The sequence below is a fragment of the Lygodium microphyllum genome, chromosome 9, assembly GCF_053477565.2.
Source record: "Lygodium microphyllum isolate KBCC chromosome 9, Lygodium_microphyllum_v1.1.10, whole genome shotgun sequence".
NCBI lineage: Eukaryota > Viridiplantae > Streptophyta > Polypodiopsida > Schizaeales > Lygodiaceae > Lygodium > Lygodium microphyllum.
This window is the reverse complement of record NC_141143.1, coordinates 15,604,031-15,624,092: the sequence shown is the minus strand read 5'-3', so window position 1 is coordinate 15,624,092 and position 20,062 is coordinate 15,604,031. Positions and strand designations below refer to the sequence as shown.

The 20,062-nt window shown below is 43.0% G+C and overlaps 1 protein-coding gene across 1 annotated transcript in view; it reads left to right on the top strand.

Annotated features, from left to right (window-relative positions):
• Positions 1-561: 561 nt before the first annotated feature.
• The window catches only part of LOC148030814 (uncharacterized), a 148,004-nt gene continuing 128,503 nt past the window's right edge, over positions 562-20,062 (top strand). The window contains exons 1-2 of the mRNA XM_087685624.1: positions 562-935; positions 1,214-1,324. Coding sequence (XP_087541750.1) covers positions 1,241-1,324 — 84 coding nt within the window. The 5' untranslated portion in view covers positions 562-935; positions 1,214-1,240. The remainder of the gene's footprint in view (positions 936-1,213; positions 1,325-20,062) is intronic.

Sequence of the window (20,062 nt, the reverse complement as noted above, 5' to 3'; positions counted from 1 at the left end):
TAACAATTGCCCAACCCCTACCCAGAGTGTGGGCATGCAGTTTTTGAATTTACGCAAGGACATGGGCACAAAACTTTTACACATTGAAAGGGCACATTTTACAAAAAAGTAAAAAATAATATGTTTATTATTTTTTTGATTGGCTGTAAATGCCAAAAGTGCACCCTTGTCTGTCACTTTACAAAGTAGATAGGGGAAACTCTTTGTCCAAAAGTGGATGAGGAGTTTACCTATTTGGTAAGTAAGGGCGGGTTCAAACTTTGACGGCCGACAATTGATAACCCTTGTGTCCGCCAAGAGTGTGTTCACATTAAAAGGAGGCTACACTATTTTCAAGGATGTGGTTCTTAGCAAAATGGCTATGTGGGAGGGCCTTATTGGTTTTAAGGTTCGTCAGCGAGGGTTCAACCCTTGAGAAATTCACTTTTTCAAAGTTGTCCGACCCAACCATTGTAGAATTGATTCAAAAAGCTGAGTTTTGTGGTGCATTTTACGGGGCAAATAGAAACTAAACACGTCTACAAGCATGTCCTTTTTCTCATTTCTGGGCGTGGAGTCTGAGCCCACCCTAAACAACATGCCATGTCTTCTCCGGTGTGTAAAAAAAAATAGAGACGCCGAACCTCTAAGTAAATACTTGGATCGGTTAACAAAATGGGCGTCCTCCATATGACGTGTAGCCAGCCTAACGAAGTGAGAACCATGCCCAATAGAATGACGTACATTGTAGCAACGGATCGTCTTTGAAAAGGGTGGCGCATCTGACAAAGATTGATGGAATTCTTGCCGATAAGCTATGGAAATACAAAAGCAGAAGCAATTCAATTTGCTTATTCTTCCTCCTCCTCATAGCGGCTGCCCTTTCTCTGGTGGCTTTTCTTCTATCGCCGTTCTCACAGGCGTGTGGGGAATACACAGATCCAGCTCTCACTGAGGTAGGCACATGATTGCATTACTGTCAAGTATTTTCTACACCCTCCTCGTAAGACCTGTTTATCAAAGAGAAGCAAGCATGAGAAGCAGCAAGGATGAATTACCTAATAAGCATGAAGCAATGTTGTCTTGCCAAAATTCGAACATGTCTGTGTACTGCTGTTCACGTTCTTTCATGCATTCAACTTCCAGATGTGTCGAAACCTGTCTGTGTATTGTTTTGCCATATTTTGAACTCGTCCGTGTGCAATTCATGTTCATTATTGCATCCAACTTCCAGATATACAGGTCCACACAGATTTGAAGCATGACAACGAGAGCACTTGTCATGGACATTGTTAAAAGTGGATCTTTACTATATGACAGCTTGATTGAGGAGCCTAAGCTAAAGGTATGCAAAAATGGAACGCTGATGCAGGCTTTTGTAATCAGATCCCCATTTATACTGCCGTTTTTTCTTCCAAGGGGTTGTTCATATAAATAACACTTCCCACCTTTCGATTGAAAGTACTGGTTTGAGGTTTTTAAGTGCTCAGACAACATGTGCGTCTATATTTCTTCTGTTGCTATCGGTGCAATGTGTGGAGGTTGATGCACAAAAATTTGGAATACACATACATTCACACACAAATATTCAGATGTATTTTTTGTAGTACTCATCGTTACAAGTTGGAAAGTCCAAAGGATGAATACCGCACGCACACATGCACACGTGCATGGCACACAAACAAAGAGGCCGTCTCAGTAGCAAACAAATGCCACGTCAACAACTAAGAAAACAGCTAAGTATACCACCTGACAACTAGCAGTCTGATCATGAAGGAACCACAACTGGAGTGGAATGTCTTATCTCCATTAACGGAGCAGCCACCCATCAAATGTGTGATTACCATCCATCACTCGAAATGAAATATGTTGGATGTTTTGGCTACAAGTTGGCAGTTAGTGCCATTTCACTTTAGACTGATACATGGCTGGTGGTAAGGTTGATGTGTTATAGAATCCACATCAGAGAAATAAGACCCACTCGTGCTTGGCCCTCATGAACATGAAATGTACAAATACGGATCTGCTGAACCTGGTGAATTTCTGCCCTGCCTGCAGCCTATTTAGGCTTGTCCCAGTGAGTGTGATCACCATGGCGAGAGAGTGAGGTCCTGGTTGAGTGCATATCCATATAATAGCCCCCTTGTACATGTCTGTTTCACATTTTCAATTGCCAGCATTCTCATTTTCTGAGTTCTCTGTCTTTCTCTCTCTCTTTCTTTCTGCATTCATCTATTTCACTCAGCCCATGTATCCACTTCCGCAATGCTGCACTCTGACATCTACTTCAGGAGCACAAGCTCTCCTCCTCCTAGGCTAGCAATGTTGGGATCGTGCTGTCAGGAGGCCCCTTTACTTACTAGGAGTACTCCATTGGTAGCCATGGACAGAGTGCCGGAGTGTGTACTTGGATCGACTTGACTCTATTGTCTGCCTTGTGGGTGTGGCTAGACATTGGGGGTCCATGGATTGAAATCCTCAATGTCTATGTGTTGATAAAGGTCAAAGCACTGACAATTTTCTGGACTGAGACGGTGGTTGGCTTGTCCAAGGTAGAATCTTGGATTGTTGGAGGTATTTGGAGACTTTAGAGGATCAGCAACGCAGAGGCATGGATTTTTAGGGCATTGCTCTCAATGAACAAGAGGTTTGTGAGGAAATTTCTTTTTTAGGTGGGTGCTCGAGATGTTTGAGGAGACCTAGCTTTCCGCAAGTATTATGGGTCACACGATTTCTCCTAGGGCTCCATGAGTTTGTAGGTACTGTTGAACTCTATTCGGCAAAAGTTCACATGCTAGATCATGATGGAGCTGTATGAAGCATGGAGAATGCACACACACACACACAGACACACAGACACACAGAGGCCTCAAATAGCTGTCTTGTGAGTAGTAGGGTTAGTGAGTGAGATGGGTGTCCATTGACCTTTATCCCAACAACTTCCCACTTAAAGCCAATGTGCCTTTAAGGGAGACAAAATTATAAAAGAATATGTGAGGTAAGAATGTGCGAAGTATCCTTACCTAATGGCCATCAACTCTCGACAATAGTGTGCAAATTTCTTGGAGGGCAAATTCTTAGTGAGAAAGTCTGCAAGGTTTTCATTTGTATGCAATTTGATCATCGCTTATCCTCAAGCAATTGTTGAATGAAGCGCTATTTCACTTCTATGTGCTTGTTCTTCACATGAAACATAAGATTCTTTGCTAGCATAAAGAGACTCGAACTATCATTGTGCAACAATGGCATGCCTTCTCCAAGGTCAAATCTCCCACTAGAGAAATAGCCATATAGCTTCTTTCTTTGCCTCTATGGTTGCTATATACTTTGCCTTCTCTGTGTGTCTTGACATTGATCCAGCTTCTCTCCGCTGCGTTTGTTGTAGACAAGCACCTTCAGAGGTTGCCTTGGTGCATTTTGGGATCCGTCAGAGTACAACACACTCTCCGGCTCATACCCCTTGCTCTAGTCCTTGAGACATAGGAGTTCGGGGTTTAGAATTCATTCACCACATAGTGTGCTTCCTTGAGCATCGTATTCTATTCAGATTTATTCATTTTATTATTCTTTGTGTTCATTGTCTCTAAGTTACCTTAACCCTAATTGTGTTGTATTATCAGTTTGTGCTTTGTCATACGGCTGTATTTGACACTTCTACTCCTACTTAGTTCCCAAAGGAGGCTATGCCGAGAACTGGGTAGGAGTGGCATCCATTGCCAACTCCGCAAGGTTTGATATGGCCGGAGATCATTTTGACTACGTTGGAGATATACATCATTCTTTCATCACAGATGAGAAGCTGTAGCTTATCTTGGTTCATAGGGCTAGGAAGACCGAAGAGCTACATCAGCAAGCCTTTAAACAAAAGCTATGTAAAGAAGGTATGCTTGATTCTTTCTTGTAAGATATAGTGCATAAGTTTGATGATGTTGCACGGCTATTGAGACCTCCATTAGGGATGGATCCCCTTCTTGGAGAAGAGGTTTGGAGTACATCCCCTATTTTCAGCCTATCTCACAAGTTTCTACTTTTGACCCTTTGCCTATTTCTTTTTCTTCATTGTCTTTGTAGACTACAACATATTGGTAAAGATCAAGATGAAGCTAGAGTATCATATGTTAATCATGGTAAATCTCCCATTGAAGATCCACTCACGTATGTTAATATAAGAAGGGGTGATTATAAAAAATAAGAATGGTATCTTTTCTTCTTCCTTTCCTTCTTTCAAATTTGCTTTTCAAAGTCAGAATGAGTTTGGTGTTTCATCTTCATTACATTGTGTATCTTCATCTTTATTTCAGTTTCCATTACTCAATCAAAATCAATTTAATGCATTTTCATTATAATTTCCACAATAGTTTCAAAATCCACCCATCCCATCTACTTCTTTTGTTGCATTACTATTGCTTTTTACATCATTCACCTTTGCATACTAGACGTCACATGACATTATACACACCATATTGAGGGGTCCTTCCAACATAGGTACAGCCTTTAGGACCTCTATACCTTCATTTCTAGGTAGTGCTCATGTCAAGAATTGCGTGGTGGGGGGACTTGCTCAAGATGCTGCGTTGAACACACACAGAATGCACAAGGAGAAGCTTACTCAAGAGACAAGAAGAGAGATGGAGATCAAAGCGTTTTCTTGCTGGTTTTTTCTTATTCTTCCACACACTTTACAATGTATACAAAGTATAGATAAGATACAACATAAAGAAAAGTGGCCTACTAAGTCAAACAATGCATAACCGACTACACTAGTCGACTGGCGCTATAACTATGCCAGCTGTAAATAGGTGTAACAACCTGAATATAATAAGTAATGAGTCAGTGGTCATGTGAGAGTCATAATGACCACTGACGTGCTAAGTGTAGATGTGTGGATCCATCTAACCAGGCGGTCTATCATCAATGTCCGCATGTGTTGAGCTTGTCATCTCAACACTCCCCCTCAAGCTCAACTGCATCTTTGCAACTTCAAGTAAGCTTCGAAACTTTTGAAGCTTCTCTGTACCCAATGCCTTCGTGAAGATATCAGCTATTTGATCCTGTGTGCTGACATACACGAAGTCAATCTCACCTGCTAGTACCTTCTTTCTCACAAAGTGGTAGTGTACCTCAATATGTTTTCTCTTGGCATGGAACACAAGGTTCCTAGCTAACTGTATACTACTCATGTTGTCACAATAAATGATTACTGGACCTTCCACTTGCACATCTAAATCAGCCAATAACTTTTGTAGCTATACTACCTCACATGCTGCTACAACAACACCTCTATACTTAGCCTCTGTACTTGACAAAGCAACTGTAGGTTGCTTTTTGCTGCTCCAAGTAACTGCTCCACTACCAAGAGAAAACATGTATCCGCTAGTAGATCTTCTATGAGACATACTACCAGCCCAATCTGCATATGTGTATCTAAACACCTGTACATCTGTACCTGCCTCATAGAAAAGTCCATAATGTAATGTGGACTTCACATATCTCAATATGCGTCTGACTGCATCCAAATGTGGCTTTCTAGGTACTTACATAAACTGATTCACAAGACCAACAACATAGCTCAAGTTTGGCCTTGTAATGGTTATGTAGATCAAACTCCCCACTATCCTCCTGAACATAGTAGGGTCTTCTATCTCATCCCCAACATCAACACTCAACTTTACATTATGCTCCAATGGGACTGAAAGTGGTTTTTATGCTGTCATACCATACTTGGACAACATATCCAAAGCCATACTGTCTTTGGGACAGCCATATACCATCATCATATCTGATCACCTCAATGCCAAGGAAGTACCTTAGCTCACCTAAATCCTTCATCTCAAACTTCTTTTTCAAAAAACCCTTGACTTCAGCAATCCCACTATCACTATCACCTGTAATAATCAAGTCATCCACATAGATGACTATGATGACCAAACCTGCATCTCCCTTTCTCACATAAAGTGAGTGATCAGCATTAGAAACATAAAAGCCAATGTTGACAAGATACTCTCAAACTTCTTTTTCAAAAAGTCCTTGACTGCAGCAATCTCACTATCACTATCACCTGTAATAATCAAGTCATCCACATAGATGACTATGATGACTAAACCTGCATCTTCCTTTCTCACATAAAGTGAGTGATCAACATCAGAAACATAAAAGCCAATGTTGACAAGATACTCTCTGATCTTGTCAGACCATGCTCTAGGTACTTGCTTGAGCCCATAGAGCACCTTCTTTAACCTGCACACATACGTGGGATGCTCTAAATCTTCATAACCTGCTGGTTGATCCGTATACACTTATTCCTGCAAATCGCCATGCAAGAAGGCATTCTTCACATCCATTTGCTGCAACCTCCAACCTTTGGCTGCTACCAAAGAAATCACACATCTGACAGTTGCCATCCTAGCAACTGGACTGAAGGTTTCTTCATAATCTATGCCATACGTCTGGGCATAGCCTTTTGCAACCAGCCTAGCTTTATACCTACTAATAGAACCATCTGCATTGTGCTTAATCTTATAAACCTACTTACATCCAATAGCTTTCTTGCCCTTCGGCAATGATACTAGATCCCAAGTCTTATTGGTCTCTAATGCAGCCATCTCCTCATCTATTGTTGCATCCCAATGAGTATGACCAACAACATCCTCAAAACAAGTGGGTTCAACATCCTCAACTAGTTTCACCATATAAGCATAATGGTGAGCTGCATAATCTTCAAAACCAAATCTTTTAACAGGATATCTGACCTTGCTAGATCTGCGTACCACCGGATCACTCAATGGAGCCTTTACATTATTATGAGCTCTCTGTACACCTGGTGTCCTGATAGAAGGAATACCAAGCTCATCATCTAAGCTCTCTGAGCCACTGGAGTCTCCATCAAGAACTGCATCAATGCCATCTGACACTTTATTCTTTCCTTTGTCTTTACCTGTAGTGCTACTAGATGCACCTGAAGATGTAGAGCTACTCAGTCTCCCACACGAAGGACTACCAGATGATGTCTCTGGTCCACTAAGAGTCCGTGATTCTTGCTTTTCAGCCTGCACATGAGTGTCATGATTATCATCATCATCCAATGCATCACCACTAGATGCATACTAACTGCTCATTTAATCAAAGATGATATCCCTGCTCACTCTGAACTTACATGTGACAGGGTTATAATAGTGATACCCTTTCTGCTCTAAAGAGTATCCAATAAAGACACGTTTTTCTGCCTTTGGATTAAGCTTCTTCCGTAGCTCATCTGGCACATGAACATATGCAACACATCCAAATACCTTCAAATACGATACATCAGGCTTTTTGCCAGTAAAGCATTCTTCAGGAGTCATCCCATGAATTGCAGCTGTGGGAGTTCTGTTCATAATATAAACAGCAGTATGAACAGCCTCAAACCAAAAATGCTTAGGCATATTCTTTTCAGCCATCAAGGCGCGTGCAACTTGTGCAATATGCTTGTTTTTCCTTTCTGCAACCCCATTTTGCTGTGGGATATACATGTGAATTGTCTCTTTATCCCATGAGACCTCAGAAAATCACTGAACTTATTCGAGAGGTACTCTCCCTCTCCATCTGACCTCAAGCACTTTACTTTCAAGCCCCGTTTCTCTTTCAACTGCAGCCTTGAAAGTTCTAAAGTGCTCAAATGCTTCACTCTTTTTCTTCATAAAATATTGTTAGCAGTCATGTTTGTCATGCCTTGTCATCTCTTGCCTGTGAACCTCAGTCTGAGTTAGATGAGGACATTAGGAGCTCTGACATGTCTGTCATGTGTTATGATAGGGGAGGCTAGTCACTCTCGACTGGCTGTCTTAGGATGTGTATTTCTTTTTGGCCTCTTTTAGTGGGCAGCCATTGGCTGCCCGGCCACTTTTTGGTCACTGTTGTGGGGTGCCCATTTTAGGGAATTTTTAGGGTTTGCGCCCATTTTAGGGTTAGGGTTAGGGTTTGTCCTTTTGCCTATTTATAGGCAGCCCCTCTCCCCACTTGATCACTTGTCTTCTTGCAGATTCTCACACTCCTTCTCCCCTGTGGTGGTGCTGCCATCATCATCAGTCTGATCTAGTGCCCTCACTGACGCTGTGGGCTGCGTGCAGGGACTGATCAGTCTCCTTCCGCCTTCCCGTTTATATTCAACATTCATTTCAGTCAGTGCAGATTTCTCTTCCTTATTTTCTGCTCTCTCTCTCTCTCTCCCTCCGTGTTCGTATTCCCTCTTCCACAGCGCACTCTCACATGGTATCAGAGCCGAAGGAGAGTACACGGAGCTGAGATCTACGCGGGAGAACACCCACAACCTTGTGTTTGCTGGTCAAGATGTCTCCAACAGCTGAGGCGTCACCTTCTGCACCATCTTCTTGATCAAGGCGGCCTGTTTTGGTGTCACATCTTTGCGTTTGTTGCTGGCGTCATCCCCAAAATCTGCGTTTTCAGCCTGGGCGGCCCTCCTATAATAGCTGGGCGACACTCCACCAAGCTGCGTTTTCAGCTTCTGTGGCTGCGTTCAACCTCTGGTGGCACTCCTCCAAGCTGGCGACCTCATTTCTCCTTGCGTTTTGAGGCAGGAGGTTGTTTTTCTGTGGTGATTGCATCGTTAGCACTTACATTTGACATCATCCTTGCGTTCTGTGCAAGGCGGCCAGCTCAGGAGCTTTTGGTGTTTGTGTTTCGGCACCGGCAACCTTCCCTTGTTGTGTTTTGGTGTTTATAGATATCGAAGATGTCTTATCATCAGTTTACAGGCTTGGATGACTCAAATGACGAGCTTTTGTCTCGACACTCATCTGAACGGGGGCGTGATTTCTATCACGAGGACCGTTGTCTGGAGTCTATTCCTCTTTCCCGTCCCCCTTCTATTCATGTATCTCAGCGAGCCCCTTCCAGTGGGCCGAAGATGCAACCTTTGGTACCCCCTGTACAAGTACCCGTACTTCCTCAGCTGCCCAAAGAGGACCGGTTGGATGGCTCCAACTTTTCTCTATGATCCTGCAAGGTGGAGTGTATCTTGGACTCCTTCGATCTTTGGGAGCTTGTTTCTATTCCTATTCCCCGGCCTAAGGTGGATCCCGCAGATGGGACATCTATGGATCGTGCAGCCTTATTGGTTAGTGGACAGTGGTGCTTCGAGTCATATGAGTACTCTCTGAGGTGATTTGTTATAGAATCTCCGTCCATCAGAGGGTTCAGTCACTGTTGGTGACATTTTATCGGTGCCTATTAGTGGTGTTGGCACATTGCCTTTGTTTACCGACCGACCTTCGAGCTTCTTTTCACAGGCTCTACATGTTCCGGATTTGGGTTTTCCCCTCCTCTCAGTTTACGACCTTACGAGACTTGGCACACGAGTGATCTTCACCGAGCATGCCGTTGTTATTGAGGATTCTTTTACAGGAGCTGTCTTATCTATAGGTTGGCAGGAGAGCGAGCTTTACAAGCTCCATTTCCCTTCTTTGATGCAGGGTCCTCCGAGGCAGTCTATTGCTACACCCGTTTCTGCTTGTGCACCTTCTATTCCACAGGTTCCTTCCCATCCCCCATCTTCTCCTCCGGTGGTTCCCTCGTACATCCCATCCCTTTTAGCGGGGGACGATCTCGGTGATGGGGCTGTGGATTCCCTGGCCCCTAGTGTTTTAGAGGGGGATTCCCAGGATCGTTAGGAGCTCCTTCAACGGCAGTCTACATCGACGGACTTCATCGACATTGGCATTCCTCTTGCCACCCCAGGATCTATTTCTTCTTCGGTCTTCAGCCACATCCAGGATCTGAGAGGGGGTGTTAGCAGTCATGTTTGTCATGCCTTGTCATCTCCTGCCTGTGAACCTCAGTCTGAGTCAGATGAGGACATTAGGAGCTCTGACATGTCTGTCATGTGTTATGATGGGGGAGGCTAGTCACTCTCGACTGGCCGTCTTAGGATGTGTATTTCTTTTTGGCCTCTTTTAGTGGGCAGCCACTGGCTGCCCGGCCACTTTTTGGTCATTGTTGTGGGGCGCCCATTTTTAGGGCATTTTTAGGGTTTGCGCCCATTTTAGGGTTAGGGTTAGGGTTTGTCCTTTTGCCTATTTATAGGCAGCCCCTCTCCCCACTTGATCACTTGTCTTCTTGCAGATTCCGACACTCCTTCTCCCCCGTGGTGGTACTGCCATCATCATTAGCTTGATCTAGTGCCCTCACTGACGCTGTGGGCTGCGTACAGAGACTGATCAGTCTCCTTCCGCCTTCCCGTTTGTATTCAGTATTCATTTCAGTCAGTGTAGATTTCTCTTCCTTATTTTCTGCTCTCTCTCCCTCCCTCCGTGTTCGTATTCCCTCTTCCGCAGCGCACTCTCACAAATATACCCATAGCTTTCTAGAATAATCATCAATGAATGTGACAAAGTATGAACTGCCTCCAAGAGATACATTTTGTGTAGGCTCCCAAATGTCTGTATGCACAACATCAAGGATATTTTTGCTTACATCTTTGTCATGTGAAAAGGGTTGTTTTGCCTGCTTACCAAACTGACATGCTTCGCATACCTTATGAAATTCTGCAACTCTAAATGTAGGCAAACCTGTAACCAACCCTTTGGACTACATTAATTTCAGCCTTTGCACATTTGCATGTTCAATGCGTTTGTGCCAAATTTCAATATTTGCAATAACACCTTTTCCTTTAGCATACATAGCAGCATTCATAGTAGGAATTTCAACATCTAGAGTAAACATACATCCAACTCTACTTCCCTTTGCTACCAATCTGCACTTGTCATTGAAGTCTTTTACAAAGCAACCCTTTGCATTAAATTTGACTTGCAGCCCTTGCTCTACCATTTAACCGACTGACATCAAGTTCTTTGTAATAGATGACACATGTAATACATCTGAAAGACTCTTTGTTTTACCATCATGCAAGGACAAGGAAACTTTTTCAATGTGTGAAATTGGGTGGCATGAATCATCAGTTGTCTGCACATAACCTACATTTTGCAAATTCTACATCTCTTCAAACCATTCTGCATGGCTGGTTATATGATTGGATGCACCTGAATCAACATACCAAACATCATCATATGTTCCCTTTCTTGTAACAACATTCAGCATATGCTGCATAACAAACAGACGTTCATTTTTGTCTTCATTTTGTCGTGAAGATGATGCATAGTTTCCTTGCTGCAACTTACCATTGCGAATATCATCTTTCTTAGCATAACATTGGGCTGCAATATGACGTGTTTTGCCACAGTAGTGACACACAATACCAGAGTTGTTAGAACCTCTGTTCTGCCATCCATCTCTTTCTCTAAAGCTCCCCCTGCCTCTAAAGTTACCACGGCATTCTGAAACCTGCATATCGCCAAATTGCTGATTCAACCTGTTTTGCTGGTTATCACTACCATGTCCTGTACCACGGCCTCTTGAAGAGAACCTGTCACATCCCCTTCTTGAACTGGAGTAGAAAGCTTGGACCTGTTCACCACTTCTTTCAGATGTCTCACTCTACATGTTGATCTCTTCAGTGATCATAAGGGAGACCAACTCATCGAAATCTGGAAATGGCTTTCTAACATATACGGAAGTTACAAAAGACTTCCAAGCCTTTTCATTGTTAAGTCCACCCAAGGTAGACGATATCAAATCATCATCATCGGGCATTGCATCAATTGCTGCCAAGGCATCTGCAATGCTCCTTACCTTCAGTGCATACTCATTGATAGACATTTTTCCTTTCTTCAATGTATTCAACTCTTGCTTGAGTTGAATCTTTCGTGCCTTTGTATTTACGGAAAACATACTTTCAAGTATGGTCCAAGCTGTGTATGAATTCTCTGCATTTCTGATATGTCCCAACATATTATTGTCAATTATTGCAGATAGCCAATACATGACCTTTTTGTCTTTTGCATTCCATTCCTTCCGTGCCTTTGTCTCTTCTGCAGTTGGAGGATCACTCACCTCCGACTCCTTTTCTTCACCAGACACAAACTCGTAGAGGCCTTTTCCAATAAGGAAGTTCATGACATGGAACTTCCATGAAGGGTAGTTGTTCTTGTCGAGCTTCTCAATGATGGGGTTTCCACTGTTCTTTGCCATTATCACAAAACTAATACCAAATAGCAAGCAAATCTTTTATAACCCTCGACCTGTAGTGCATAGCAATACACCAGACAATCTTTTTCACTGTCTGCTTAACACTACATACAATTTGCAACCAATTTGCAGATAAACCTTGTGTTTATTCGCTGATAAACACCTTTGAACTTACAGATCTGAAATCTGTAATCTGTGCACCTGTATACGGCAGACACAACTGAAATTGCAGGGTATCTCGAACTGCTGTCCGCAACCTTGCGGCTCTAAAATGGGACCTGAAACGGCCTCAGATGCCCAAAATAACTGCGGGAAAGCCCTAAAGGCCTAAAGGAAAGATTTGCAAAATACACAGCGCTCTTCGCGCACACCAAATCTCACTGCAATCTGATATTTTTGCTCTGCCCTGCTTCCGGTGCCTCCACAAGCACTATCCAAGAGAGAGAGAGTGGAAGGATGGGAGAGCTTCTTACCCGTGGCTTGCTTGCTCAAACCTTGCTTCTTCTCCTTCACTTCAGTCTTCGAAATCAGCCTCTCTCAGTGGTGCAGCTTTGATACCATGTTAAGAATCGTGTGGTGGGGGGACTTGCTCAAGATGCTGCGCTGAACACACACAGAATGCACAAGGAGAAGCTCACTCAAGAGACAAGAAGAGAGATGGAGGCCAGGATGTTTTCTTGCTGGTTTTTTCCCCTTCTTTCACATACTTTACAATGTACACAAAGTATAGATAAGATACAACATAAAGAAAAGTGGCCTACTAAGTCAAACAATGCATAACCGACTACACTAGTCGACTGGCGCTATAACTATGCCAGCTGTAAATAGGTGTAACAACCTGAATATAATAAGTAATGAGTCAGTGGTCATGTGAGAGTCATAATGACCACTGACGTGCTAAGTGTAGACGTGTGGACCCATCTAACCAAGCGGTCCATCATCAATGTCCGCATGTGTTGAGCTTGTCATCTCAACAGCTCATGCACCTTTGAGAGAGACTCACCCTCCATTCTATGCATCTTTGGGTTGCACCCAACATGGGGTTCCTACTTTTCTATTGGCCAAGATAGAACATTTCTTGCTTACCTAGGTGTTGAGCAATTTATACGATAGTTTGCCTCCATGGTAATTCCTAATGGGTCATTTGGTTATGCTATTGTGCCTTAGATGACAATTGCACAAAGTTTTAGAGTCCTTGTGCCTGCACCACATATCTGTGGGTCCCTTTTTGACTTTTGCTCCATACCATATACATCCTATCCCCCTCTCTAGCGCTACTATTCTCCTTACCCTCTGGCATTTGAATATTCATCTTTTTCATTGACTAAGCATGTTTTTTCAGATAAGACTTGTTTTAATGGGTCTTATAGTTAACTACACCACTTGGTCAAATTTGATGAGGCATGTACTTGACTCTCAAAATATATGGGACCTTGTCAAAGGGTTGGAACCCCAACCCAATCCTGCATTTGTTCCATGCGAGATTGTTCATTCATGGAGACTAGGCATGCCTCCACCGTAGTCTAGTTGATGCAGGGTCTTTTCCTTGAGTTTCACTCCTAGTTACAACACTTTGATCTAGCATATGAGCAATGGGCACACTTGATTGATTGCTACGTGGCTCACAATAGTACCTGTAGTATCACAATCGATCGTGAGCTTAAAACTTTAAAATCATTGATTGGGAAGACCTTAAGGTTAGGTTGTTTTAGTATTGATGACTACTCCTTGATTTCTTTATCACGGGGACTCTTAACTGCTCTAATGACAAGGTCGTGCTATTTCTGAACAAGCTTATGAGAAAATACTTCCATTTTATGCAACATGTGATCTCACAGCCTACCATGCTCACTTTCTGTGAATCCAAGTGTTAGCTACTATGTTACACTTGGTTGATTGATCAATTTTGTAGTCCTTCATCTCTAGAGCAAGGGAAGGCCAATCAAAACCAAAATTTAAATCAAAATCAAACTCAAAAAACAAAATCAAATCCAACATCAAACTAGTGAGTCACAAGGAACCTCCCAAATTTCTCTCAAACCTGGATAACAGAATGTACCTAAGAAGAATAGGTATTGTTAACATTATCCAAAGGTTGGCCATTGGGACAATGACTATTGATCAAAGGCAAGAGGCACATAGCCAAAATCAAAGATTCAGCCCATTAGTCAGACAACCCCCAGTAAGGGAGGCAGGGTGATGGCAACCTTAATTAGGGATAGTGGCATAGTCAGACCCACATTGCCACTTGTCAACCATCATATTCGACTTCGTACTTAATGCTAGATAGCTTGTGTGACTGGTTTGTAGAGGCTTACCTTGTCTCTTTAGAGATGTTTGAGGATGTGATCCTCGTCCACATGTGCGGGTTATCTCCCAAAGATGAGGTGACTTCTGCAGAGGCCCACTCTTTCCAGCCTAGCACTGTTTCTTCCACTTGGATTGTGGATAGTGGAGCCATACATCACATGATCCCCATCTAGGATATTTTTCTCACCCAAGCTCTTGCAGCTAGGTATGTCTGGTTAAAAATAACTCCTTGATTAAGATTTAGGCTCACAGTCACGTCAATTTTGCTATTGACCAGGGCCTAGGTCTCGCTATGTTGGACGATATCTACTATGTTTCCCAGCTTAGTGAACTTGCTATCCATTCAGTAGCTTTGCTAGTTCGGGCGAGTGGTCTTCTTTACAATCATAGATGAGGTCCTTGACTCTTAGACTAGTTTAATGATTTCTCACAATGAGCACAGCCTAGTGGCCTTTACACACGACCCAATTTCTTTTCAAGTTGACAATTCATAGCTCAAAGTTCCACCACTTCCAAGCTTTCACCACCAAACATGAGCCTACAAACAATGATCATCTTTGGTATTACCGCTTCGGGCACCTCGATTACAACTCTCTTTATGAGTTGTTTCGCCTATAGATGGTTGAGGGCCTTCCATGCTTGAAACTATCTAGAGATGTTTGCAAAGCCTATCAACTAGGGAAACAACATTGTACTCCATTCCCTTAGCAGTCTACACATAGACTTGAGGTGCCCTTGAGATTGGTTCATGTTGATTTTTGTGGGCTAATATCCATTGCTGTGCCTTGAACAGCGCATTGTATTTCTTTTTGATAGTGGATGATTTCTCGAGATACATGTGGCTATACTTCTTAAAGCCTAAATTTGATGCCTTCATACCTACTTTTCTGCATGGCTCCTGTTGGTCCATAACTAGACCGGTCACTGTGTTGGATGTATGAGGAGTGACAGTGGTGGTGAGTTTATCTCCAACAAGTTCACTGAGTTTCTATAGGAGCATGGCATTTCTCGCTATCTTATCTCTACCCCCTTCTCAAATTGGAGTTGTAGAGTGTAGGAGTTGGATAGTCATGAATATGGTACGGTTTATGCTGTTTGCAATAGAGCTCTACTGCCTGCTCTAGACTTTTCCGTAGATTCTTCAACCCCCAAGACCCTTCACCAGACGTGTTACCTCGTTGATACTAGTAGATCATGTAGGAATTGGGGACTCGTCCATCAGATTTCACTCTGGAGGGCCCTAGAAGATTTGCCCGGCTTGTCCTTGGGGCTTCATTTGTATGTCTATTTACAGTAGACTATATCCCCAATTGTGAGAGGCCATGAAAAATGAGCTAAAGACTATTAACCGAAATGAGACTTGGACTTTGGCGGATTGTTAGAGTCACAAGAAAGTCATTGGGACCAAGTGGATTTTTAGGATAAAGCTAAAAGTTGATGGTACTTAAGACAAGTACAAAGCTTGCCTTGTCATGCAAGGGTTTCGATAGAAGCAAGGTATTGACTATGAAGAGACCATTGCTCCAACTCGTGGTCGACATTGTTTCGTCTGTTGGTTGTGCTAGCTGCTCACCCCCATGGTTGGCTGATCTATAAGATGGATATGTCAAAAGTGTATTTCTAAATAGTTATCTGGAGGAGGAAGTCTGTGGAGCACTCACCTGAATTTTTTTTTGCTGATTGGAAAGATAAGGTCTTTCGTGAAGAAAGTAATTTATGGGTTGAAGCAAGTACTGTGGTCTTGGTTCTAGAGGATGGATGAGTTTCTTAGGACTCACGGATACCATTCTACTTCTTATGATCCGAACTTATATATTCCTATCACTTTAGAGGGGGCTAGCTATATCATGCTATTAGGCAAATGATTTACTTCATTGGCTCAGATTTTGTTGTCATTGTGGAAATTAAGGTCCAACTTAATGCGTACGACTTTCATCTATTGGTTAAGTCGTAAGTAGAAGACGGTGGTGGGTTAAACTATTGAAGTTGAGTAAATGGATCTTTTTGATGGCACCACCGAGGCCACCCACCTGAGGAACTTGCTAGTAGTGCTTCCATTCCCTTGTGCTACTCCAACTGCTATCTACTATGACAACTAGAGTGTGATTGCACTAGCTGGTAACCCCATCATCATCCTGTTGACGAGGCATGTTAGAATACACTTCCACTTCACCGGAGAGTAGGTTGAGCTAGGTACCATTCACTTGGAGTTTGTATCATCATGTGACAAGTTTGTAGATATTTCGATCAAGGTGGTCAATAGACTAGTTCTTTAGTACATGCTAGCTAGGATCAGCTTGGATACACCCTCCCCTATTGCATTGGACTAATGGGGAGAGAGTGACTCCCTCTAGCTTTTCCTTCCACTTTAAGAGGGGCATGTTGAGAAACTACATCATTTTTCTACAGTCTCTCTTCATCATTCCCATTTTTGGTTTCAATTTCCAGCCCCCAAAAAGGCTTTCTAGGGTCTTCCAAGAGTGTTAGAGCGCTATATAAAAGACTTTAGTGGGCGATACTTGAGATAGTTCGTGCCTATATATATGGCACCTCCCATTCATTCTCCCACTTCTTTCACTCACTTCATGAGACTGTCATTTCTCTCTCCTCTCCTTTCACTGTCTCCATCCTTGTTGCCAGGTGCCAATCTCTAGCTTCCTTGGGCTGCGTTTATGGTGATAGTGGCTTCTTCTTTCCAACTGGTAACCATCCACACCTTGGTGACAACACTCCATCTTTTGGCATCATCATCTTCCATTTGGCGTTAGCTCCATCTCTTCCAGGCAACATCATCTCTAGGTGTTGCTTGCATTTTGACTTCTTGGTGGTTCCTCTACAATAGGTGATCTGCTCCTCCAATTGGCGACAGCCCTAGAGACCACTGTTGCTTGCGTTTAGGCAGCCTGGCTCATCCTTCTCCATCTATCATCGCATCATAGCTGGCGCTTCCTGTAAGGATGGTGATAGGATCGAGATGCAGCTCAGAGTGCACCCAATCCAATAGACTGAAAGAGTGTAACAAGAAAGTACAAAGTACAACCCTTAAACCTTAGGGTTATAGGGGGTGTTCACACACGACACACACTAAGTGCCCATAAGTGTGTAACATAAGCACATAAGCACATACGACAATAAGACTATGAGTCTGGGGGAAAAAACCTCTCCTACCGAGAGTAAAAAGTGCCCCAGTGTCCTATTGATCACCGACACTCCCATATGAGCGTAGGCGTAAGTGAGGCGTGAGTCAAATACCCAACAAACCCCCCTGGAGTGAAGAGTGATCAAGAGTACAAGGATCATCCGCCACCAAAGGATATCAAATTTAAAGCATCGCGAAATGCTTCAAATTTGTCACGAGGAAGAGCTTTGGTGAAGATGTCTGCCACATTACTGGTGGTAGGACAATAGACAAGGCTGATATCACCTGCATGTAGCCTCTCTCTGACAAAGTGATAATGGATCTCAATGTGTTTCGTGCGGGCATGAAACACTGGGTTCCGTGCCACTGCAATGGCACTCTGACTGTCAGTGAACAAAGGAGTAGACTCCGTAATAGATACATCCAGATCAGCTAGCAAGGATCTAAGCCATACGCATTCAACTGTGGTAGTGAAAGCTGCCTTGTATTCAGCTTCACATGACAATGTGGCAACAGTGGATTGTTTCTTGCTAAGCCAAGAAATGCAAGAAGAGCCAAGAAAGAAACAATTGCTACTAGTGGAGTGATGTGTATCATAATCACCAGCCCAATCAGAATCATTGTAAGCATGTAACTGCAGTGGTCCCCCCTTGGCATAAAGCAACCCAAGAGATCGAGTACCCTGCAAGTAACGAAAAACATACTTGACAGCTTACCGATGTGACATACGTGGTTGATGCGTATACCTGCTCAAAGCTGAAACTGCAAACTGTATGTCCGGCCTAGTGTTGGATAGGTAGATAAGACATCCAACTGCAGGAGCATATGCATGTATATCAAACAAATCACTGTCATCATGTAATGACAGTTTCAGTCCAGGTTCCATGAGGGTACAAACTGGCTTGCAATCCTGTAAGCCAAACTTCTCAAGAAGCTGCCCAATATACCTTGACTGTGATAGCCCAATACCTCGAGCATCATGTATGAACTGGATGCCCAAGTAGTAATGCAAAACTCCCAAGTCAGACATGTCAAAAGTTTGCTGCAAATTTTTTTTGAATGCTGAAATCTGATCAGCATGTGTTCCAGTGAGCAAAAGGTCATCAACATAAAGACATATAATCAGCATAGATCCCCCTTCTTTACATACGTAAAGGGTAGACTCTGATGAGCTGTTTAGAAAACCCTGACCAAGCAAGAAAGCATCTATTTTTGCATACCAAGCTCTAGGAGCTTGTTTCAAACCATATAGTGCCTTTTTGAGCTTGCATACCAAATGTTCTGAGCCTTCAACTGCAAAACCAATGGGCTGCTGTACATAAACTTCCTCCTGAAGTTCCCCATGTAAAAATGCAGTCTTGATATCTAGCTGATGCACTGTCCAACCATAATGTGCAGCCAAAGCAATCATAGACCTGATGGTCGTCATACGGGAAGTAGGAGCAAATGTCTCCTCATAGTCAATGCCCTTTTTCTGTGCGTAGCCTTTAGCTACAAGCCGTGCCTTGTATTTATCAATGGATCCATCTGCTTTCCTTTTCAGTTTGTAGACCCATTTCGTTCCAATGGCTTTCTTCCCAAATGGCAAGGACACCAAATCCCAAGTTTGATTCTTAGTAATAGAATCTAATTCAGCTTGCATTGCTGCCATCCAATGCACACTGTGTTGTGCATCCTCAAAACATTCAGGCTCTTCATTATCAAAAGTACTTGCTGCCATAACAAACTCCATGGTATGTGCTGAATCATGCAAACGAGTTTGCCTTCTAGTACGACCAGCCATGGGTGCATCCAAAGGACTATCTTGCATAGTCTGCAAATACCATCTGGGTAACTGTCTAGCTTCTTGACTGTGTGCAAGCTCTTGCTGAATTTCAGTTTCAGCATTATACTGAATATTTCGATCAGCCAATGGCTGAATTTATGCACTTTCCATAGGAGCAGCTGGCTGAACATTAGGTTCATTTTCTGAAGCTCCAGCTGAATCACCAAAAGTAATGGGAAGCGGCCCTTCAAAAACATCACGGGCAGCCTGATACGTGTTCAAACCAGCCAAGGATAATTCTGATTTTTCATCAAAAACGACATCCCTGCTGACAAAAACCTTCTTTGTAACGGGATCATAGAGTCTGTAGCCTTTGCTCTCATTGCTATATCCCATAAAAATGCACTTAACAGCCTTGTTGTCCAATTTTTTTCTAAGTACCTGTGGAATATGGGCATAGGCAAGACACCCAAAGGTACGAAAGTGACCAACAGAAGGTTTACTGCTGTTCCAAGTCTCAAAAGGTGTGATGGTCTTCAAGGCTTTGGTAGGGCATCTGTTCAAAATATGGCAAGCACACATGACTGCTTCCATCCAAAAACTATGAGGCAAGCTCTTTGCCTTCAGCATACATCTGGCCATCTCCATGAGTGACCGATTCTTCCTCTCTGCTACCCTATTCTGCTGTGGAGTATAGGCAGTAGTGTATTGATGGACTATGCCTTTCTGCTTCAAAAAAGAATTCAGCATAGAGGATATGTATTCCCTCCCTCGGTCCGAACGGAGAGTCT